The sequence below is a fragment of the Neovison vison genome, chromosome 13 (genome assembly GCF_020171115.1).
Source record: "Neovison vison isolate M4711 chromosome 13, ASM_NN_V1, whole genome shotgun sequence".
Taxonomy (NCBI): Eukaryota; Metazoa; Chordata; class Mammalia; order Carnivora; family Mustelidae; genus Neogale; species Neogale vison.
This window is the reverse complement of record NC_058103.1, coordinates 31480473-31503987: the sequence shown is the minus strand read 5'-3', so window position 1 is coordinate 31503987 and position 23515 is coordinate 31480473. Positions and strand designations below refer to the sequence as shown.

At 46.0% G+C, this 23515-nt stretch overlaps 1 protein-coding gene across 3 annotated transcripts in view; it reads left to right on the top strand.

Moving 5' to 3' along the window:
• The window catches only part of SMOC1 (SPARC related modular calcium binding 1), a 150328-nt gene that overhangs the window by 59695 nt on the left and 67118 nt on the right, over window positions 1-23515 (top strand). For all 3 annotated transcript variants that reach the window (XM_044229507.1, XM_044229506.1, XM_044229505.1), the window contains exons 2-3: window positions 7249-7414; window positions 8786-8898. In XM_044229507.1, the coding sequence (XP_044085442.1) occupies window positions 7249-7414; window positions 8786-8898 (279 nt within the window). The remainder of the gene's footprint in view (window positions 1-7248; window positions 7415-8785; window positions 8899-23515) is intronic.

The following is a 23515-nucleotide window of genomic DNA, read 5'->3' as shown; positions in this document are numbered from 1 at the left end:
TTCAGGTGCCTGGGTGGCGCAGTTGCTTAAGCAACTGCCTTCCGCTCAGGTCATGATCCTGGAGTCCCAGGATTGAGTCTGGCATGGGGCTCTCTGTTCGGCAGGGAGCCTGCTTCTCCCTCTGACTCTCACCCTTCTCATGCGTGCTCCCTCTCTCTCTAATTCTCTCTCTCTCAAATAAATACATAAAATCTTAAAAAAAAAAAAAAAAAAGAATATCTCTTTCCATGGTACCTGGTTTAAAAAAAAACACACACACACACACAAAAGAGCTTCTTTTATCCAGGATATGTTTTCGGTAAGGTTTGACAGTCACTCCATTCCCCCTCAAACTGGTATCAAACGACTCTTGTAGAACAGGCACTGTGCAAGACCCCGCATAGCCACAGAGGGCAAGGCGGTCCTTCACACACACGGGAACACACAGATGATGGTGCAGTGTGTTGAGGGCTTGGCTGAAAGGGTGAACATGAGGCCCAGGAGCTCCAAGGCACTAATAACAGTGGTGTTTAAACATGAAAACGTTTGCTCTTTAGGATGATAACCTCTGTGGGCTATGGAATTTGGACGGGAATGGGGAGGAAAGGTCGGAGGTACAGTCAGACCCCTAGGCAAGAGAGAAAGGACTAAATGAAACCACCATGGATGAACAAGAAAAGCCTGCTGGAGAGGGAGGCCCAACCAGCCCTGATGGAGGCACCAGTGAGGGACCCCACAGGGGCTGTTCCAGCCCCAGCCAAGCTCCCAGCAGAGTGCAGCCCAAGTGTGTTATTTCAGTTGGCACCACGTGGAGCAGAAGAACCTCCCAGCTGAGCCCCGCCAACCCATGGACTTGCGAGAAATGATTAGTTGTTTAAAGCCAATGAGTATGGGGCTGGTTTGCTTTTACAGCAACAGATAAGCAAAGGAAAAATATTGAAAGTGAGTGGCAGAAGCTGTGCTATGCACACACTTGTTAAAGAGAAACCTCAGATCAGTGGAGTCTGACCTGTGATTTTTGAACCTGATATCATAAAGGGGAATGCCCCTTGCCACAGTGTGGCCCCTTGCCACTCCACATTGTGGCCTTCACATCTCTAAGCCCAGTGGGTGGGTCACCACCCCTCTTCTACACCTGGGAAAAACTGAGACATATGCATGTTACCAGGAGAATGCTGACTTGGAATTTCAGCTACTGGTTAAATCAGCATATACAGGTGGAAGTTAGGACTGCAAAGCCAATTCTATATTATAAAGGACAGCACATTAGGCTGCCTCTGCTGTTCCCTATATCGTCATGGAAACCTGGCAGTCAGTCCAACCGAACATGGCTTATGGTACTGGTGTGACCTCTCTGTGCCAAAACTGTGGCAGAGTTGGCCTGCTACGCTGCTGGAACCTGAGGGCTAAGACGGGCGTGCGTGCATTTCAGGGAGAAGGGCTTGTTGGTCTGACTCTGATTTCGTCTACCTCCATCTCTATGGAGAAGATGGCCCCCAGCCGGTGGCTTACTTTTCCACCAGGAAAGATGGATTGTTTATGTGTATTTCAAGGGTTTGTCCTACTTTACAAATGTGAGCAGAACACAAACTGCCGTGTGTTTGCTTTGGAATCATTCACTCCCCAAGGAGAGAGGGTGGGAGTAGCAGAGGATTGCAAACTCACAATTGTCCTGGCCCCTTTTGTTTGGTTTCCGTATTACACAATCATATTTAGCATAATTGTTTTGTTTTTGTTGTCTTTTGGTTAGGAAGAAGGAAGGGAATGTATGTGAGGATTTTTATGAAAATATTGTGCCGTATCCCCCACCGCTCCCCAAGGGAAATGGTTCATGCTTTGTCCAGCTGGGGAGACAGCTTGCACCCGCCCAACACCAAAGTCTTCCTGCAACCGTGGCTGCTTTTGAGCCCACGACAGACGTCTGTGGCTCTGGGGTTCAGGATCCCCCAGGGTGACTCAGACTCCTAAGTTTGGTCTGTGTGCCTAGAGAACTGACCCAGGCCACAGGCTGGCACTTGGGACTTGTAGCCTGAGCTCCTAACTCCCGCAGAAGAGAAGAAAAAGCCACCGTTGTGACTTCAGGTAGACTGAGGAACTTCTGGGCTGTGGTGCTGTTGGTCAATAAGTTACGAACTGATTTCATGTCCAGCTTCAAAATGTGGAACGTGCCCTCAGGCTCTGCTTCTCTTTTGCCTTGGTCCAGTGAGTCTTGGCTTGGCTCAACCAGGAGAACTCCAGGGAGGATGAGCCTTTCTCCCTCCCCCTCAGTAGCCGTGCTCTTGAAACGGCAGCCCGTAGCTACATGTGGCTATGCAAATTTAAGCTAACTAAAATTAAATGCAACTAAAAATTTAGTTCCTCCATGGCATTAGCTACATTTTAGTGTTTAATGGCTGCGTGTGGTTTGTGGCCACCGTGTTAGACAGCACAGATACAGAACACGTTTGTCATTGCGGAATACTCTGTTGGATTGTGTGGCTTTTTGCACTGCAGAGTCCCTAGGACTCAATGCTTCTAGGTCCTGCAGGATCCTGTTCCCTTGCTGGACGGCCACTACCGGCTCACTTGTCTCCACCCCAGAGTGCAAGCCCCGTGGGGGCAGGACCCGGGTGGGTGTGTTCTGCCTGCCAGGCCTCCTGCAGGGCTGGGTGCATCGTACTGGCTTACTGAAGACAAAAGTAGATGAACGGGTGGGTGAATAAGCCGAGTTTGTGGACCCAAAGTGATCCCCTTGGGCCCTGGAGCTTTGGGTGATCCATTAGGGCAGTCATCCTATTAAAAGTCTATTTTATAGAACTCCTTGCCTTTTTTTTTTTTTTTTAAACAACCACAAATACACACAGTTCCTGAAACAGATGAAAATAGAACACCACAGACCGTGGAAGAGTCTTTTAGCAATGGCCCCATGCCGTCGCGCAACTTTTTTCCTTAGCCTCAGGGACCAGTAATTTCTAGATAGAACTTTTTGGGAGCCCCTGTGGCGGTGGGGTAGGTGGGGCTTCTTCTGAAGCTCTTTAACCTGTCTATTTGCAGACAGAATGTTCTCCCCAGTCGTTAAGCTGGTCTCTGGCACGGCTGCCGCAGCGTCTCTGCTGGCCCAGAGTTAGCCATTTCCAAACCAAATTTATGGCTTGTAGTTCAATGCCACGGTGACGCCCATAGCTCTCCTCTCCCGTGCGCCGAGAGGAAGAGAGAACGGGGCAATCTCCTTCGGTTTGAAAAGACACTTTGTCTTTTTCGATCCCTGCTTTTTAAAGTGAACAAGGGCCCTGTGAGGAGCTTCTCCCAGGAGGCCTCACGTGCCCGGAAGGCAGGCCTGTCTTGTCTGGATCTTTAGCGGCTGGTGGCTGGCACACAGTAGGCTCTAGGTAAATTGTTTTTGATGTTGTGAATTCCGTTTTGCAACTGGCTCAGAGCTCGTACTTGCGGCCTTGCTCTGGAATAATGAAGAAGTGCCTTTGGGTGTAGTTGGGAGCAGAGCTCCGAGCCAGGCTGGGGTGTCAGATCTGATACTCACACGTACATGCTTGGAGGGGTCATTGGGCTTTGGTCTCCTCATTTGTAAAATGAGGATTGTAACTTGCCCTGCCTCATAGGGTTAAATTCGTTAACGTATCCTAAGTGAGACCTAATTATCAGCTTTTATAATTATTGCTCTTCGGGCTACACTAATCCCTTTGTGACCAAGGATGAGTTCCTTGGTTTTCCCGGACTCTAGAAGATACAGATAGTTTTGGGGCTTCTGGGTGGCTTAGTTGGTTAAGCATCAGACTCTTGGTCTCAGCTTAGGTCTTGATCTCAGGGTCCTGAGTTCAAACCCTACATTGGGCTCAGTGCTGGGCATGCTGCCTACTTAAAATAAAAAGAGAAAAAAAGAAGATACATATGTTTCCATCCTTGTCTGACCATGAGAAAAAAAAAAAAAAGGACATGTTTTCCCTTGGCCCCTGCTGATCCCCATGGCAAAATCTTAACAAAACAGGTCTTACGAGCAGGTGTCACTTCAGGTAAGTGGCTCGTGGGTGCACAGGTGAGAAGAGAGTTGTGTGATTACACCAGTGCCTTGGCCTGCTTTCAGACAGTCTTGGGGTTACAGGTTGGCCTGGAAGCCAGGGTGGGGGTATACCAATGCCACCCTCTGGCTGGAGACTGGCTCTTCACCAGGCAGAGTTACAAAGCCAGATCCGGCTGCATTTCTACGCCGCAGACATTTTAGGAATGGGACAGGAGGGCCACACAGAGGGAGGAAGGGAGATGTTTGAGGCCAGCTTTGCTGGTTGCAGCCGCCTGTATCCTGTGCCCATTCAGGAGCCTGTGGCCGGGGCTTCCCAAACCTGCCTTATCCAGCTGGACCTTTTTGTTCCAAGTTTTCCCTGGTGCTCAGTCCCTTGTAGACGGGAGGCCTGTAGTGGCAGAGGGCTCTGGGCCGGGTAGGAGAGAAAAGACTCACCTACCTCTCAGTCTCAGAGACAGCTTAAATTTTGAGGTGGAGCCAGGATGGGAAGCTGTGGACCACCTCGGCCTGCCTGGTGATGCAGGGGAGACAGGGGTGGGGGTACAGCCCAGTGATCTCCTGGGGTGGCAGGAGCCTGCAAGGCCAGGCCAGTCACACGGCCCCAGCTGGTTTGGAGGCAGCACCACGTGGGAGAGGCTGTGACAAGATCATGTTCATCCTTCAAATGCTCGGGCACCCAGCTTTGTTCTAGATGCCGGGGATGCGTTCACAGGCAAGAGAGGCGTTCTCTTTGTCTTTGCAGGGTTCAGAGCTGGGGGCTCCACCGTTAATCAGATCACACAGCTCATCCTCACAAACCATGTTCGGTGCCCTGAAGGAAAAGTGAGGCGTGAGGGGTTATGATAGGGCATCTGTGAGAGTCAGGGAGAGCCTCCAAAAACAGAGGATATGAGCCAAAATCCGAAGGAGGGGTGGGAGGGAAGTGTGTCCAAGGGCCTGGAGGGGGGAGCAAATGTAGCGTGTCTGGAAAATGGAAAGCAGGCCAGTGTACCTGAGCAGCGGTGAGCAAGGTGGGGACAAGCCCATAAGAGCTGAGGCCAGGGAGGGACCCCAGGGTCAGAGTCTGCCAGGCCCAGGAGACCGCGTGGAAGTCCCCAGGGGTGATGGGACGCTGCTCTAGGGTTTGAAGTGGGGGCAACCCGAGGGGAGTAAGGCGGGGGATCCCATGCGGGGTTGAGGTGTGGGTGATGCCACCCCTGATTGCTATCTCGTGAGCTTCAACTCTTCTCTCTGCGTGGTGGCCTGGGAGGCAGCGGGCTTCCTCTGGATATGGCTCTCTGCAGTGCTGGTTTCAATCCCAGAACTCTGGACTCTCTTATGAGACACTCAGGGCATTTCCCTCTGGGCTAGGGCAGGACTCAGGTTGAGCCCGTGCATGTGGGAGCCCCAAGGGTCTGCAGGGAAGACAAGTTGCACTGTCGATCCTGAGGAGGCCGGCATGGTTTTAGCCCACAGCTGCTCCCTCCCTGTGCTGAGCAGCCAACACCCAGGTGGGAGGTCAGTCTAGCAGGAGGGACTGGTTTTATAGTTGGGAGACGGTCTGAGCGCTAGCAAATGGGCTTGGACTCACTAGGAATTTGGCCAGTATGGGGGGTGGAGGTGTTCCTAGTGTTCCCTTGAAGGGAGTGATGCAGCCTCCAGTCTCCCTCCACTGTTCTGGAAAAGGGTCAAGTTCTCATTTATTTGCTTTGCACAAAGGGCCTCAAGATACACCCAAAACAGGGGTCATATTCACACCTCCCCTAAACCCTATGAGCTTGGCATGATTATTCAGTCAACTCTAGTATCACCAATGGCCAGAGGTGCGCTCGCGGCATTGCCTGCATTACGGTGAGATGTGCATTGTGTCAGCTTGTGCTGGCAGAGAGCCTTGAGTGGGCCTAGAACTCTGGTATTTAGGGATGGCTAAGAATGGGTCCAGCTCTCAATGCCCATGCAGCCTAATCATGGGTTATTCAACAGAAGCTCATTATTGTAGGATCCAATTATTATTTTCCTGCTGTGTCCTATAGTTGCTAATAGGGGTTCACTGATAAAAGTGTTCATGGTCAAGTAAGTGGGAGATGTGTTGTCTTGCATGCCCCTTGATCTGCTTCTCTCTTGCTGTGTAACCAGCTACCATCAAACTGGGTGGCTTAGCACAACGATATATTACTACCCCTTACAGCTCCATGGGTTGACTGGGTTCAGCTGGGCGATTCTCATTTGGGGTGTCTCACACAAATACTTACTTCCATCTGGTAGCTGCAATCAGAGGAGAGCGGGTGCGGGGTGGACTCATCAGATGGCTTCTTCACTCACTGGGTCTCTGTGCCTGGGTGGGTGGGCCATTTCTGTCTGCCCGTGGCTCTGGCACATGCTAGCCTGGGCTTTCTCATAAGGTGGCACTTTCAGGGTTGTTAGGCTTCTTGCGGGGTGACTGTGTTCCCCCAGAGTGAGTGTTGCGAGAGGCCTGGGAGGAAGCTGGAAAGCTCAGAAGTCCCAAATATCATTTCCACAGCATGCTGTTGGTCAAATTACTGAGGCCAGTCCAGATTCAAGGGAAGGGAAGTAGCTCAACGGAAAGAGTAGCACACAATTGGCTGCCAGCACGGTCCGTAAGGACGTACCAAAGGTGTCTGAGAAGTCCTGCAGTAAAGGAACCTGTTTAACTCAGCGTTTCCCAATCTGATTATTATGATCTTTTAAAATCAGGAAATCCCTTTCTCATAGAGAATCACTCTTACTCTGCCAGAGAGCAGGGGGCAGAAATTGACGGGTGATGGAGGTGGGTCTCCACGCTATTCTCTAATACATGAAACTCTCCAAAGATGGAATGTAGAGATTGCTAGTGAGTTCTGGATTTAGGTCGTGTGGCCGCGGGCAAGGATGGAGAGACTGAATATCCTGGGGGTAAACGCTTTGATTTGACTTCTGACTGATCTAGGTTCAACCCCATCACTTACAGCCGTGTAACGGTGGACCAGTTACCTCTTTCTGGCTGGAATTTCTTTATCTACAAAACAAACAGTTCCTACTTCACAGGGCCGTTGGGAGGATTAAGGAGATCCTGCCTGTGAATGACTTAGCACAGAATGCTCTCCTTGGTTAGGCTTCATGGCTGCTCTGTTCCCCGTCCCCTTCTAGGATTTAATAACTTTCTGGGTTTATTCTGGACTTGCTCCCCCAGGCAAACCAGTGTTGTGAGACATGGAATCACCCCTACTTTCCTTGCAAAAGTAACCTGGACACCCTTTCACTTCTCTCCAACCTAGTTCCTCATAAGCGACCGTGACCCTCAGTGCAACCTCCACTGCTCCAGGACTCAGCCCAAACCCATCTGTGCCTCTGACGGCAGGTCCTATGAGTCCATGTGTGAGTACCAACGAGCCAAGTGCAGAGACCCAAACCTGGGCGTGGTGCATCGTGGCAGATGCAAAGGTGAGTGTGTGCGCCCTGGCCCAGCAGACAGGAGGCTCCCAGGCAGGCGCCACCATGCCCTGCATGGGGCGCTGTCCATGCGGGAGGCTCAGAATGAGTCCATTCCTTGTGTTTGCTCATCTCCCTCCACCCCTCCCCTGGGTACTAGGAGAAGGAAAGCGGGCCTACCCGAAGGAATGAGCCCTATTCTGTCTTTCAGATACTGCCACCAGGCTAGGGCTTAGCGGATGTACTGCTATCTGGCTAGAGCTATTTATTTTTATTTTTTATTTTTGTAAATGGAGATGCTTAAAATGGCAAGACATTATTGTTGGCTCCTGAATAGGGAAGGCTTCCAAATTGTTGGCCAACAGATGTATTTTGTTTGGGCTGCTCACATGTTTAAAAATATTAAAAACATTTGAGACAACATTTAAACGTGGAGAGATTCAACATGAAAATCTGGATTTTTAGACTTCTCATAAATAATTGGAAGCTCTGATCATATTAGGTCTGTGTTTCCTCCCACAGGGAGACACATGGTGAGACCTGAGTGGCAGCTCCCTCCTTTGGGGGGGGGGGCGCTGTTCTCCAGTTGCAGCATCTCCAAGCTGAGTACCATTCTTTGCACACCTGATTCAACTCCCTAATTTATATCACTTTCCTCCGTCCTGTAGATATTTGCGTTTGTGAGCCGTGGACTCTTTAGAGCTTTTGTAGGAATTGTGTGAGACCAAGTAGGCTGCCTTAGAGCTTCTGATCTTCCAAAGAAAGCACTTGCCATTCTTTTTCTTTCTTTTTCTTTTTTTTTTTTAAGATTTTATTTATTTATTTGACAGAGAGAGATCACAAGTAAGCAGAGAGGCAGGCAGAGAAAGAGAGGAAGGGAAGCAGGCTCCCTGCTGAGCAGAGAGCCTGACATGGGACTCGATCTCAGGACCCTGGGATCATGACCTGAGCCGAAGGCAGAGGCTTAACCCACTGAGCCACCCAGGCGCCCCAACACTTGCCGTTCTTGAACTCTAAAACATCTCTGAGACCCCTTGGGCTTGCAAGATTTTCAATAAACCCAGTGAAAAATAATAGAAGTGGGACTTTTTTTTCCTTCCATGAGAGGGGCTGAGGGTATTTGGGAGGAAAAAATAAGCAGAATCTGGTATAAATGCACCTCCCTAACTTTTCTAAGAATAACACTAAGGGGAAGGGGAGGCTGAGCAGCATGTACTAGCCCCTGGCTTCATGTTGTTAGAAAAGCCAGTTGGCGGTACGGGGCTCATCCCCCCGCAGAGAGGCTCTGTCTCCGCTTTCCTAGGCCTGGGCAGCCATTTTGTCTCATGGCTCCCGTGTGGATTCAAGGGACGTACGAACCTCACTCCTCCTCTCCTCTTATAGACGCTGGCCAGAGCAAGTGTCGCCTGGAACGGGCTCAGGCCCTGGAGCAAGCCAAGAAGCCCCAGGAGGCAGTGTTCGTCCCGGAGTGCAGCGAGGACGGCTCCTTTACCCAGGTGAGGCCTTGGCCAAGTCTCTCAGGCCCATTTCCTGGACTGCGGCCGAGGGGAGATACTTGCGAGTGGGAGGGCCCCTCAGAGCCTTTGCTTTCTGGGAAACTGCGGAGGGCTCTTTGACACCCCTCTGTGCTACCTTCTGGTGCCTGCGTTCCCCCTCCTGGGCCCTCCATGCCGTCCCTTGCCAGCTGGCAGTGGCTCCTGAAAAGGGGCATGGAAGTCTGAGCCAGGAAACTGGCATTGCTTGGTCCCCGTCCTCCCTGCTGGCTGTCTCCATTTTTCTCTTCTGTCAAATGCACGCTGATTATTTTTCTTATCCCTGCCAGTTTCCAAGGGCAACCCTGGTAATCCCTTCACTGTTTATTTCTACCCCTTCTGCAATCCCGTTCTTCCCACCTTTAGTCCTTGAACGAAGCAGGGCTCCTTTTGAGTACACATGGTGCCATGATTCTTGGAGCGCGTGTGTCTGTGCACACGCACACACGTCACACGGGCGTGTGCACGCACTCACTCAGATTTAAAAATTGCTTTCGGGCCATCCCCCCTCTCATCCTGCACGGTCTTCTGGTTAGTGCTTTGTGTAGAACCGATGTTGGGTAGGTTGGTGTTGGCACAACTCTTTCTAAAACACAGGCAGCGTGGGACAATAGGGCACCCCTTTATACAGCTTTCCGGCTGGATGGGGGATATAGTGTGCCAGGTGTGAGGCAGCTGGATGAAGGTGTGGTTCAGGTGAACATAGGGAAGGTCACACTGGACCAGCGTGCATCAGTCATGTGGTTGGGGGTGGGCCTGGTGTCTGCTTCTCCCTGTGGGGAATAGAGCAGCATTTGGAGGAGTCCCACTGCCTCGGGGCTGGAAGAAGAGGCTTCTGAGGTTTAAAAGATTTCCCGTAATTCTGAATCAAGGGGGCAAATGGTGCAGGCTGGTCTTTGGTTTCTTTTTGGGGCCAAGCCTGGGGATTGCTGATTTCGGATAGACCACTTGTTGGTGTGGAAATGCAGAGGGGTGGCAGGGAAGGGTTTGGGCATCGTACTTTTTAAAGTTCCCAGCTGATTCAAATGTTCAGCCAGGATGGAGAGCCTGTGGGTTAAACTGACCTTGGCTGCCGACAATTCGAGAAGCACTTTTTTATTCCTTTTCTCACTAACGCCTCACCACAAGCCTGCGAGGTACCTGTTGTTATCCCCACATACAGGGACCAGGGGGAGGCAGGACTCCCTTCAGAGTCAGACCCCTCTCGCTCCCAGGCCCTCAGTCGTCCCTGTTCTGCTGTGCCCTGCCCCGGCAGCTTTCCAGAAGGCTCTGAGGCGTGGACTGCAAGAAGGCAGTCTCCTGCTGTGGTTTCCCCCGGGGGATCCTGAAGGCACCCAGCCCCGACCTCAGGCCTCAGGCGAGTCACAGAGCTCTGGTCCTCAGTGTCCTTATGTGAAAAATGGAGATTATGGTCACCACTATTATCATACATAATCATAGTCATTATGTTATGTATGTTATTATATGTTACTCTTGTTATGACTATTATTGATGAGTATCACGATAGCTTACCTCATGGGGCTGTGGTGAGGATTTACATACGCTTGTGCACGTCCAACCCTTGGAATGCATAGATGCTATTTAAATATCCTGCATTTTCCTTAGCGTCCTCCGCGGATCTATGCTGGCACTATCTATGCTCACGTCTTCCCGAGATATTATGGACAATGTCGCTCAAGGAAAGGAAAACCTTCTGTTGAACCTCTCCCTCTACAATTTCTTATTTTTCATGTATTCTGGTGAACAGAAGGCAGGTGTTTGTGTCTGTCTCTGTAACCGCACTGCTGGGAATTCCCACGTAGGGGAGAAAATCAGACCTCTCTCGACTAAGTTTGGGGCCGGGAACTGGGGTAGAGGTCGTGGGGAGGAGGGCAAGTGGATGGTCGTCATTCTCCCCTTTCTTGAAGATTGTGTCACACCCCCCCCCCCATGTGTTGCTCGTGAGAAGGTTGACTCCTGCCCTCCTGGGTCTCAGGGCTTTGCTGCCTGGCGACAGACAGCCGCTGGCCAGCTTTGGCTTTGGCGAGGCCGGTCCTAACCAGGTGGTGTTTGCTGGGAGAGGAATTGCTAAACACAGGGGCCCCTGAAGTTCAGCAAATGTTGGCTAGACAGTCAAGAACCCCTTCATTTGTCTGACACGCTAAGCACTGCCATGTGTCCGCAGGCCCGAGGCCGGCTCACCGCGGTGGGCAGCCGGCGGCCCGACAGCCCGCTCGTCCCATTACGGTGATTGAAACGGATGTGCTTTTTGCCTTGATCAGAGACGCTGCAGTAACGTCACGAAATGAGGCTGCCTCTTTGAGTGTGCTTCCGGAGCGGGGACAGGCTGCCCGACGGCTGTGGGACAGAGCGCTTTCTGCCTCTCCCAGCCCCCTCCTTCGCTTAGCCAGACTTTGTTGTTTTGTTTTGTGAGACCAGCATCCAGAGGGGGGCTGTTACTTCGGGACTCCTTAGAATACTGATAGGCACGCATCCTGATGTTATTACCATATTTCAGCCCTGTGAATTATTACCAGTAATGGGCTCTTGAAGTTTATAGAGGGAGCAAGGGGACCCTAATAGGACTAGATTTGTTTGGCATGGGACACAGCTTGGGACCACATGAGTGGGCTGGTTTTAATGGGGTTCATGTGGGATGCGGTGGTCTCTGTTCTCTTCTTTGTTTGCCCTGTCCTCTCCCCAGCCTCCACCCCAGCCCCCACAGCAGGGGGGCTGCGCCTTAGGTCATGTGCGACTTTGAAAAACCTTGATAACCCAGTCTACACCCTGCCTGCTGGGAGGGGAGTGGGCCCCAGGCATTGTGTTATTTTCAGCTCCCTAGGTGACGACAGCGTTTGGTCAAATTTTTGAATGACCCACCGTTGTCATCACTCTTGTTCTTGATTGCATCCTTGGAATGTGGAGTTCAGGCTCTCTGGGGACCCGCTGAGTCAGGTTGGGAGTTAAGTGCTTTGTCCTTTCCTGTGGCCTTATCTGTTTTCTCTTCTGGGTGTCGGGAACATAATTCCTGACATCTGTTCTGCCAAGTCCTCTGCCAAGCGGTTGTCTGGTGCCCAAACCGATTAGCTGAAAGCTCAGCTGCAGGAGAAGGGTATTGGATTAACACCACCAGGAAATGCTGGCTGGAGCTTGTCAGGCTGGTGCATCCCTGAGTCATGATGAAGCCTCCTCTGCTGAGTGCCGGTGGGCGCGAGGCACTGAGTTTTATACCCGTTAAACCGGGTATAAACCGGAACCCTTTGCGGTAGTAACTAGTGCCCTTCCTTACAAAGGAAAACTCGGTTTCAGAGACGTTGAGAACTGGTTCAAGGTCACTGACACTAGAAAGGGTTTGTACCCAGCCCTACCTAATTTTCAAGGCCGGGGCTTTTAACGTTTTTAGGTTATAAAAAGTGGGCTTGATATGTGTGTAGTTCGTATTCATCACCGTTGTTATTCCCGAAGGCTGCACTGTGAAGCTGGTGGCCAATCCATAAAGGGGAAGGGGGGGGGGAGAAAAAATCCTTTTGATTACAGAACTCTTCAAATATACAACAAGAAGTAATGGTAGAAAGAACCCCTTGTACCCTTTACCCAGCCAGAGTTGACAATTACTAACATGTGGCTGATTCTGTTTTGTTTCTGTCTTGTTTTCATCTCCCACCCTGAACTGGGCTGTTTCAAAGCAAATCCCAGACACAGCGCTGTTTTCATCTCCAGCATCTTGGAGTTCTGCTCTGGGCTGTGCGCTGGTTGCCGTGGAGGGTTCAAGAAACGTCACAACGTGTGCCTTCCAGTACCTTTCCTTGAAAAGATATGAAAACCAATGATAAAGTAGCGAATATACAGGGTCGTATTTCAGATGGTTGTATTTCACATCCCCATTTACAAATGAGTAATTTGGAATTCCAAGTGCATTTTGTTGTTGAAAAAATTTATACCAATGTAAAGTTTCTGAGCAGGGGCTCCTGAGTGCCTCGGTCGCTTACGTGTCTGACTCTTGATTTCAGCTCAGGTCATGATCTCAGGGTGGTGAGATGGAGCCCCACAGCAGGCTCTGTGCTCAGTGAGGAGTTGGCTTGTGATACTGCCGCTTCCCTCCGCCCTTCCTCCATGCTCCTCCTCCCTACTTCCTCTCTCTCTCTCTCTAAAATAAGTAAATCTTTTTAAAAAAGTTTCTGAACATAAAACCTAACCAAAACGAAAAGACAAATGACATTTATTAGCCTTAATGACAAAGAGCTGATAAATGAAGAATTCTTACACACCAGAAAAAAGATCCTAGTAGAAAAGCAGGCAAGAGATACCAACCAGCAAATCACACAACTAGCTGATAAATGAATATGGAACATCTCATTTGACTTAGTAATTAAAGAAATACAAACTAAAAAAAAAAAAATGTCATTTTGCTTACCAAATTGTTAAAAATTAGAGGAAAATTGTTAAAAATTGAGAATTACTAAAGGGAAAAAAACTACCCCCCCCAATATTATAGTTTGGAAAGTAAATCAGCATTGACATTTTATGGGACAATTTCGCAATGTGTGTCAAGAGTCCTTAGATGTGCCCATATCTTATGCCCACCCTTCCAATTCTAGGAATTTATTCTCAGGAAACATTAAGAATACGTGCAAAGGGGTGTCTGGGTGACTCAGTGGGTTAAGCCTCTGCCTTCGGCTCAGGTCATGATCTCAGGGTCCTGGGACTGAGCCCTGCATGGGGCTCCCTGCTCAGTGGGGAGCCTGCCATCCTACCTCTCTCTCTGCCTGCCTCTCTGCCTACTTGTGATCTCTGTCAAATAAATAAAATTTTAAAAAATGTGCAAGTACTTAGCCACATGGATTTTCATCTAAGTTTTGCTGATAGTAGCAAAAGTTTGGAAGCAATCTAAACATCCAGTAATGGAAAATCACTTAAACCGATTAGATATCATTTATACTCAATTCATTGCTGCTGCACTCTGTAGCTAGTAAAACGATGTGTTACAGAGGCTCATTTTACATACCTGCATATCTGTCTGTTAAATAAATAAATAAAATCTTTTTTTTTAAAAGATTTTATTTATTTACTTTATAGAGATCACAAGAAGGCAGAGATGCAGGCAAAGAGAGAGGGGGAAGCAGGCTCCCCGCTGAACAGAGAGCCTGATGCGAGGCTCGATCCCAGGACCTCGAGATCATGACCTGAGCCGAAGGCAGAGGCTTAACCCACTGAGCCACCCAGGTGCCTCAATATCTTACACCTTTAAATAACATTTTCTTTTAAAAAAATATTAATAACTAATACAATGTTTTAATTTATTTATTTTAAAGATTTTATTTATGTCTTTGTCAGAGAGAGAGCAAGTGAGCACAAGCATGGGGAGTGGCAGGCAGAGAGAGAAGCAGGGTCCCCACTGAGCAGGGAGCCCAATGCAGGACTTGATCCCAGGATCCCAGGATCAACACCTGAGCCAAAGGCAGATGCTTAATTGAGCCACCCAGGTGCCCCTTTTTGAATAACATTTTCTTAAACTAATTACATTGTGGATTTATTTCCATGTTATATATAAATCTACCTAATTAAAAAATTTTTATTGACGTATAACTGACATACAATGTTACATTAGTTTCAGGTGTACAACAGTGATTCAATTTTTGTGTACAATGTGAAATGATCAGCTCGGTAAGTCTAGTTACCATCTGTCACCATACAAATGTAATACAATGACACTGATCACATTCTCTATGCTCTACATTAATTACATCTCATGACTTACTTATTTTACAGCTGGAAGTTTGTACTTCTGGTTCCCTTGATCTTTTTCACACCTACCAACCCCTCTCCCCTCTGGCAGTTACCAGTCTGTTCTCTGTACCTGGACTTTGTTTTGTTTTTTAGATTCTACATACAAGTGAAATCATGCAGTATTTGTCTTTCTCTGACTTATTTCACTTAACCTAACACTCAAGATCCATCTGTGTTGTTACAAATGGCAAGATTTTATTCTTTTTATGGCTAATATTCCATTTCACACTCACACACACACATACACACACACACAGGCCATGTCTTCTTTTTCCATTCAACTATTGTTGGACACTTAGATTGTTTCCATATCCTGGTTATTGTAAATAATGCTGCTGTGAACATAAGGGTACTTCTGTCTCTATGAGTTAGTGTTTCCATTTTCTTTAAATCCAGAAGTGGAATTATTGGGTCATATGCAAGTTTTATTTTTAATTTTTCGAGGAGCCCCCATATTGTTTCTGTAGTCATGCTCCAATATATGTTAAGCCCACAGTCCATGAGGGTTCCGCTTTCTTCACGTCCTTTCTAACACTTGTAATTTCTTATCCTTTCGATACTAACCATTCTGACAGGTGGAAGGTGATATCTCATTGCAGTTTTGATTTACATTTCCCTGACGATTAGTGATACTGAACATCTTTTCATGTGCCTTTTGGCTGTCTGTGTGTGTTCTTGGGAAAATGTCTATTCAGATCCTCTGCCCATTTTTAAACTGGATTGTTTGGTTTTTGTTTTTAAGTTGTTGTTCTTTATATATTTGGATGTTAACCCCTTGTTGAATATATAGGTTGCCATTTCATTTGGTTGATGGTTTCTTTCTCTGTGCAGAAGCTTTTTGGGTTGATGTAGTCCCATTTGTTTTGTTTATTTTTGCTTTTGTTCCCTTGCCTTTGGTGGAATCTTTAGAGTTCTCTCCATATAATATCATGTCATCTGCAAATAGTGAATGTTTTACTTCTTCTTTTCCTATTTAGATGAACTTTATTTCTTTTCCTTGACTAATTGCTGTGGCTAGGATTTCCAGTATTATGTTGACTAAAAGTGGGGAGGGTGGGGCTTCTTGTCTTGTTCCTGATCTTAGAGGAAAGGTTTTCAGCTTTTCATCATTGAGAATGGTATTAGCATTGTGTCTGTCACATGTGGCCTTTATTATGTGGAAGTACATTCACTCTATATCCACTTTGTTGAGAAGTTTTAATCATAAATGGATGTTGAATTTGCTAAGTACTTTTTTGCATCTATTGAGATGATCATATCATTTTTATCTTTCATTTCGCTGATGTGATGTACCACTTGATTTGTGGATATTGAACCATCCTTGCATCCCTGGAGTAAATCCCAGTTGATCACAGTGTATGATCCTTTCTTGTTGGTTTTGGTTTGCTGACATTTTGTCGAGGAGTTTTGTATCTATGTTCTTCAGGGGTATTGGCCTATAAATTTTCTTTTATTGTTGTTGTCCTTATCCACTTTTTGATCAGGGTGATGCTGGCTTCTTAAAATGAGTTTGTGAGTGTTCTCTCCTCTTCACCTTTTTGGAAGAGTTTAAGAAGGATAGGTATTAAATCTTCTTCGAATGTTTGATAGACTTCACCTGTGAAGCCATATGGACTTTTGCTCGTTGGGAAGATTTAGCCTCAGTATCCTTGCTAGAGATCACTCTATTCACATTTTCTATTTCTTCTTGATTCAGCTTTAGAAGATTGTATGTTTTTTGGAATTTATACCTTTCTTCTAGTTTGCTCAATTTGCTGGTATGTAATTGTTCATAGAAGTCTCTTATAATCATTTGTATTTCTATGGTATCTCTTGTAACTTCTCTTTCATTTTTTATTTTATTTCTTTGAGTTCTTTCTTTTTTATTTTCTTGGTGAGTCTAGCTGAAGGTTTGTCAATTTTATTTACTTTTCAAAGAACCAGCTCTTAGTTTCATTGATCTTTTCTATTGTCTTTTTATTCTCTATTTTATTTATTTCTGCTCTAATCGTTTTCCTTCTATTACCCTTGGATTTCATTTGTTCTTCTTTTTTCTAGTTCCTTTAGGTGTAAAATTAGATTTTTTATTTGAGGTTTTTCTTGATTCTTGAGGTAGATCTGTATTACTATGAACTTTCCTCTTAGAACTGCTATGGTTACATCCACAGATTTTGTTATGCCATTTTTCTGTTTTAATTTGTCTCTCGGTATTTTTTTTTATTTCTTCTTTGATTTTGTCTGATAGTTGTTCAGTAGCATGTTGTTTAATTTGCAAGTGTTTGTGGTTTTTCCAATTTTCTTCCTGTAATTAACTCTTAGTTTCATACCATTGTAGTCAGAAAAGATGCTTGAAATGAGTTTAATCTTCATCAGTTTATTGAGATTTGTTTTGTGGCCTAATGTGATCTATCATGGAGAGTGTTCTGTGAGCACTTGAGAAGAATATGTATTCTGCTGCTTTTGAACGGACAGTTCTGTATATATCTATTAAGTCCATATGGTCTAATGTCTCATTTAAGGCTGCTGTTTCCTTACTAATTTTCTGTCTGAATGATCTATCCATTGATATAAGTAGGTGCTAAAGTCCCCTGCTATTATCATATTGCTGTTCATTTCCCCTTTTATGTCTGTTAATATTTGCTCTATGTACTTTGGTGCTCCAATGTTGGGTACTTATATATTTATAAATGCTGTATCTTTTTGCTGGATTAACCTCTTTATCATTACATAATGGTTTTCTTTGACTTTTATTACAGTCTCTGTTTTAAAGTCTATTTTGTTGGATATAAGTATTGCTACACAAGGTTTCTGTTGGTTTCCATTTGCATGGAATATATTTTTCCATTTCTTCACTTTCAGTCTGTTTGTGTCCTGAATTGAGTCTCTTCTATGTAGGCCGCATATATGGGTCTTGTTGTTGTTTTTAGGGTGTGTGTGTGTGTGTGTGTATGTGTGCATGTGTGTGTTTTAATCCATTCAGCCACTCTATGTCTTTTGTTTTTTTTTTATTTTTTTTTTATTTTTTTTTATTTTTTAAGATTGTTTATTTATTTATTTGAGAGAGAGAGATAGTGAGAGAGAGCATGAGCGAGGAGAAGGTCAGAGAGCGAAGCAGACTCCCCAAGGAGCTGGGAGCCCGATGCGGGACTCGATCCCGGGACTCCAGGATCATGCCCTGAGCCGAAGGCAGTCGTCCAACCAACTGAGCCACCCAGGCGTCCCCACTCTATGTCTTTTGATTGGGGAATTATTTCATTGACATTTTAAAGTACTTATCGATAGATATGTAATCATTGCCATTTTAATTGTTTTCTGGCTGTTTTTGTACTTTCTCTGTGCTCCTTTTTTGTCATTAGTGTTATTTTTGGATCCTTTTCTCATTTTCTTTTATGTATTACTATAAATTTTGCTATATGGTTACCACAAGGTTTACATACAATATACTATGTATATATACCAGTCTCCTTTAGGTTGAATTTGAATTTGAAAATTGAATTTGAATACATTCCCAAACTCTACATTTTTACTATCTCCCTCAAGGCTTTTATGTGTTTGACATTACACTTTACCTCTTTTTATTTTATATATCTTATAACTAATGTAGTTTTAGTTAATTCTACTACTTCTGTCTTTTAACCTTCACACCGGCTTCATAAGTGATTTAACCACTACCTTTACTATATATATTTATCTTTTCCAACGAAATCTTTACTTTTGCATTTTGTTGTTGTTGTTGTTAATTAATTAATGCCATTTTTTTTTTAAGTTTAGAAGAAGTACCTTTGACATTTTTTTATGAAGCTGGTTTAGTGGTGATGAATTATTTTAGCTTTGGCTTATTTGGAAAACTTTGTCTCTTCTTCACTTCTGAATGATAACCTTGCCAGGTAGAATATTTATGGTTGGAAGTTGCAGAAAAGTCTGCTCATAATCTTGTGGGGTTTCTCTTATATGTAACAAGTTGCTTTTCTCTTGATGCTTTTAAGATTTTCTCTTTGACTTATGACCTTTTAATTATGATGTGCCTTGGTGTGGATCTTTTTGGATTCATTTCATTTAGAACTCTTTGGGCTTCCTGTACCTTGATGTCTGTTTCCGCCCCCTCCCCCCCCCATGTTAGGGAGTTTTTGGCAAATAAGATTTCTGCCCCTTTCTTTTTCTCTTTTCCTTCGGGGACCCCTATAATGTGGATGTTATTCTGCCTGATGTTATCTTACATGTCTCTTAAGCTATCTCTATTTTAAAAATTCTTTTTTCTTTTTAAGATTGTATTTATTTAGGGAGAATGAGAGAGAGAGGAAGAGCAGAGGAACAGGCTGAGAATCTCAAGCAGATTCCCCACCGAGTGTGGAGCCTGATGCATGGCTTAGCGCTGGGCTTGATGTGGAGCTCAATCTCACAACTGTTAGACCATGACCTGAGCCAAAATCAAGAGTTGGATGCCCAACCAACTGAGCCACAAGCTGCCTCTAAAATTCTTTTTATTGCTCTGTCTGGGTGAATTCCAGTGCTTTGTCTTCCAGGTTGCTGATCCATTCTTCTGGTTCATCCAGCCTGCTGTTGAACCCCTCTCGTATATTTTTCAGCTCAGTTTTTATATTCTTTAACACTGTGATCTCTGTCTGTCAAATAAATAAATAAAATCTTTTTTAAAAAGTATATTTTTCAGCTCAGTTTGGTACTTTTTTATTTTAAAGATTTTATTTATTTAAGATCTTATTTATTTTTAAGATTTTATTTATTTATTTGACAGACAGAGATCACAAGTAGACAGAGAGGCAGGCAGAGAGAGAGAGAGGGAAGCAGGCTCCCTGCTGAGCAGAGAGCCCGATGCGGGGCTCCATCCCAGGACCCTGAGACGATGACCTGAGCCGAAGGCTGAGGCTTAGCCCACTAAGCCACCCAGGTGCCCCTTCTTTTTGGTACTTTAAAAAATATTTCCTATCTCTTTGTTGAAGTTCTCACTGGGTTCTTCCATTTTTCTCCCAAATTCAGTGAACATCTTTATGATCATTTGTATTCTTCACCAGCTTGATTACATATCTCTGTATCATTACAGAGGTCCTTTTCTGAGGTTTTGTCCTGTTTTTTCTTTTGGAGCATATTTCTGTTTACTCATTTTCATTGACTTCCTTTGTCTGTTTCAATGCATTAGGCAAAACAAGCTACCTCTCCTGGTTCTTAAAGCAGTGACCTTGTGTACGTGATGAACCTTACAGTTCAACTTTGCCCTAGTTCTTGGTTGTCTCCTGAACTTTGGTGATTGTCCAAACAACCCGAGTTATTCTTGATATATCAGGGCATGTCGACATCTGTCCATGTTACAAAGGAGAGGATCTCATTTAGCATCTAGTTTCAGACCAACTGGAAGCCAGACCCTCAGGCAGCAGCTTTTAAAGAATATGTATATGTTTCTATAGTTTTGTGGGGTTGCATTCATCATCCCTGCCAGCCTCCAGGTCAGGAGATCCGGAGGTGTTCCCTGGGTGACAGCTGCAAAACTCCGGGCTTCAGATGAATATATAAACTCCTTTCTAGGGGGTCTTGTCAAGACATAGCAAGACCAAAGGTCATGCAAGAATGGTGTCTCCCTGCTTATGTTCTCTGGGAGTGCCTCACTAGCCTCTAGCAGTGTGGGAAACCTGAAGCCTGTTCCCCAGGCTGTAGCTCTAGGATTAGTAAATAGGCCTTTTTCACAGGACTGGGTGTGTGTTTCAGTTGGCTGTCTGGACTGTGCCTGCACAAGGTGTTGGCTTGCCGGGAACTGTCTTAGAATTTATAACTGTCTGTTTTAGTCCCTGGGAGCTCAGGAAAGTCAGACCCCTTGGCCACCGGGGCCAGGCAAACAAGGGGTTTCCCCTGTGCAGTCCGTGTGTGCTGACTTTAGCAGAGCAGCTGGAGAGAGGAGGGGTGGGGCCCACTGTCTGACTTCAGAAATGCAGTGGGATAATGCCGCGACTGTGTACACCCCAGGACTTCAGCCGTCCTGCTAGAGAGTGCCTTGCCTGTACTGGGCTCGCTGGCCCCAGATTGGGTGTCGCAGAAAGCCATGACCACTCAAAGTCACCAGCCCCAGTGAGGGTGTGGGAGAGTATGATAACCACTTGTGCTGCTGACGTTATCAAAGGAGTGGGAGAATGCCATGGGCATCGGTGACTATCTACCCCAGCTAGGGAGTAGGGTGGCTCTGTGACCGCCTATGGCTTCAGCAGGGCAAGGGGACCGTGTCAGGACCGTCCATCCCCACCCTTCCTCCTGCCTCCCAGTGGGGCAGGGGAGGGTGCTGTGTCTGAATGGGCCTGCCTGCCCCAGTAAGTGGAGAGGACCCAGATAACATCTGCTGGCACTGTTGTCTCTAGAGAGAACCCCAGCTGTCCACTGCCGCTCTAGCAGAAGCCCCCAGACCAGGAAATGAATCTCCTTTACGTACAGTCCAGGTGCTTTTCAAATTGCTTTTGGACTGGATCATTCAGTGATCCAGTGAATAAGTGAATAAGGTGAACAGGACCACCTGTGAGCCCTCTAAAGAGGGAAATCTCAGTTTCTTATAGCATTTTGGGTGCCTTGCACATCATCCCCTTGCTTTTCCAGGACAGGTGTTTTGGGGGACTCATCTCCCTGGTGTAAATCCCAGGAGCTCTCAGACAGATGCTGGACTGGGGAGAGCCTTCCCTGTTGTGGGTCAGCACGTGGCTGGGTTGAGAGTGTGAGGTTTTTGCCAAGACGGCATCTCTGCCTCTCCCACCCATTTTGATGGGTTCCTTTTATCCTTCCCTGTAGAGAAGCAGTTTGTCGCGCTTTGAGATCTTTTTCTAAGAGAAATGATCTGTATGCAGCTGCAGATCCAATGTGGCACAAGCAGAGGTGAGCTCAGGTTCTTCCTGGGCTGCCATCTTGGATCCCCTCACCCTGCTACCTGGTTTTTAACAGCGGCAATGTGTTCCACTGCGTGGACTACACAGTGAATCCCAGAAGTTTGGGGATTCAATTTCTGGAAGTCAAATATTGGGTCAAGAGGACACGTACTTTTTAAGGCATCTGATGCATACCACCAAATAGCCTTCCACAGCATCGAGGGCAACATGGCTGATTCGTGGCTATTATCAAATATATTCCCAAGCCACTTGAATTTTGGGGGGTAGCTGGATGGTTCTAACAATGCTAGAGACTATAAGACACCATTTGTGATGTTACTTCTCTGTGATAAAATGTATTCTGTTTCCCATCTTTGATTTCATGTTCTAGGAACAGTCTTCCTTAATAAAGATTTATCTGGCACTAACACTTTCCTCATTTTTACTTGTTCTAATCACTGCTCCCTACACGAATGCACACTTACACATAATTTTTTTATTTCCTGAGGTTTTTTTTTTTTTTGCCTTTAGGGACCTGGGGAGCTGTCATTATTCTTTCCTTCGATGATGCTTTGTTCTGAAGTTGGAAGTGCAAAGAAAAAATTCTGTGTTTCTTTGGCAAAGATGGTGGGCTCCCCTTGTCAGCACTGCTGTAGTTCTTACTGATATATTTCCAAATACCCAGGGAACTATTATTTCCTTAGTGCCTGGGCCAAGCTAGGAAGCAGGTGTGGATGTTCCTTTTTTTTTTTTTAAGGGAACTTTTTTTTTTAAAGATTTTATTTATTTATTTATTTGTTAGAGAGAGAGAGAGAGAGAGAGAGAGCAAGCACAGGCAGACAGAGTGGTAGGCAGAGGCAGCAGGAGAAGCAGGTTCCCTGCCGAGCAAGGAGCCCGATGTGGGACTTGATGCCATGACCTGGGATCATGACCTAACCCGAAGGCAGCCGCTTAACCAACTGAGCCACCCAGGCGTCCCTGATGTTCCTTTTTGAGCTCCTCCCCCTCCCCACCCTGTCAGGTGGAGCTGCTGTTCCTGAAGTTGCCCCTGTGGGCCTGAGATGTGACTAGCTTGCCCTGGGATCACCTGGGCTTACCAGCTGGACCTTCCCCTTCCAGGTCCCCCGCAAGTACGGAAGGTATCTGTGCCCTGCTGACCAAGGTAGATTGAACATCAGCAGGCGGGAATGCTGAGCACTGTCTTAGGGGAAGGGTCCATCCTATCTTTGATGAGTCTAGGAGCTATGTCTTTTTGTCTTCATGGGGAACTGTCTTACCTAGAGCAGCCATGTGAGTCTCTGCTCATAGCAGAGGCCTCTCTACGTAAAGTACTAAAACCCTGGCTGCATCCAGAAGCTGGAGTATTTGGAGCTTCTCTAGCTATAAATGGCTCCTTTGGATGCCCCTGGACAAAGCCGGTTCTGTATGTTTTAGTGCATGGTGGCCTGCTCTAGGCTCCCCAAGCCTTCTGTGGTGTGTACAATGTCAACTTTTTTTTTTTTAAAGCAGTTACACTGTGAAGAAAAAAAAAAATCAAGTCCGTTCTTTATGTATAAGTGGCATAATGGTAAATAGACCCACTGTCAGTCAAGTTGTTGCTTTTCTTATTCCTTTTTGGTTAAATAAGCAACAAACACATTATTATTGTTACAACTTGAACATCTACCGTGCCCAGGGCATCCTATTTCTTGTTTTACATATGTTTTTCATTGTGTTGCTTTTGTTCCACAACCAGATAATGCATACGATAATTTATATGGAAATACCCACTATTTAGCACAAAATGGTGAGTTTTCTTAGATGTTAGTTTTCTTCCTCTTCCTCAGTTTGCTTATCTGTAAAATGGGAGAGCTGGTTGAACTGTTTCAGAGGTCAGCACACTGTGACCTGGGAGCTGGCCACCTGGTTTCGTTCTTTAAAATAACAGCTTGAGGGGCACCAGATATGGATCTATATCTGCATATGGTTAAGCTAAGTCAAGT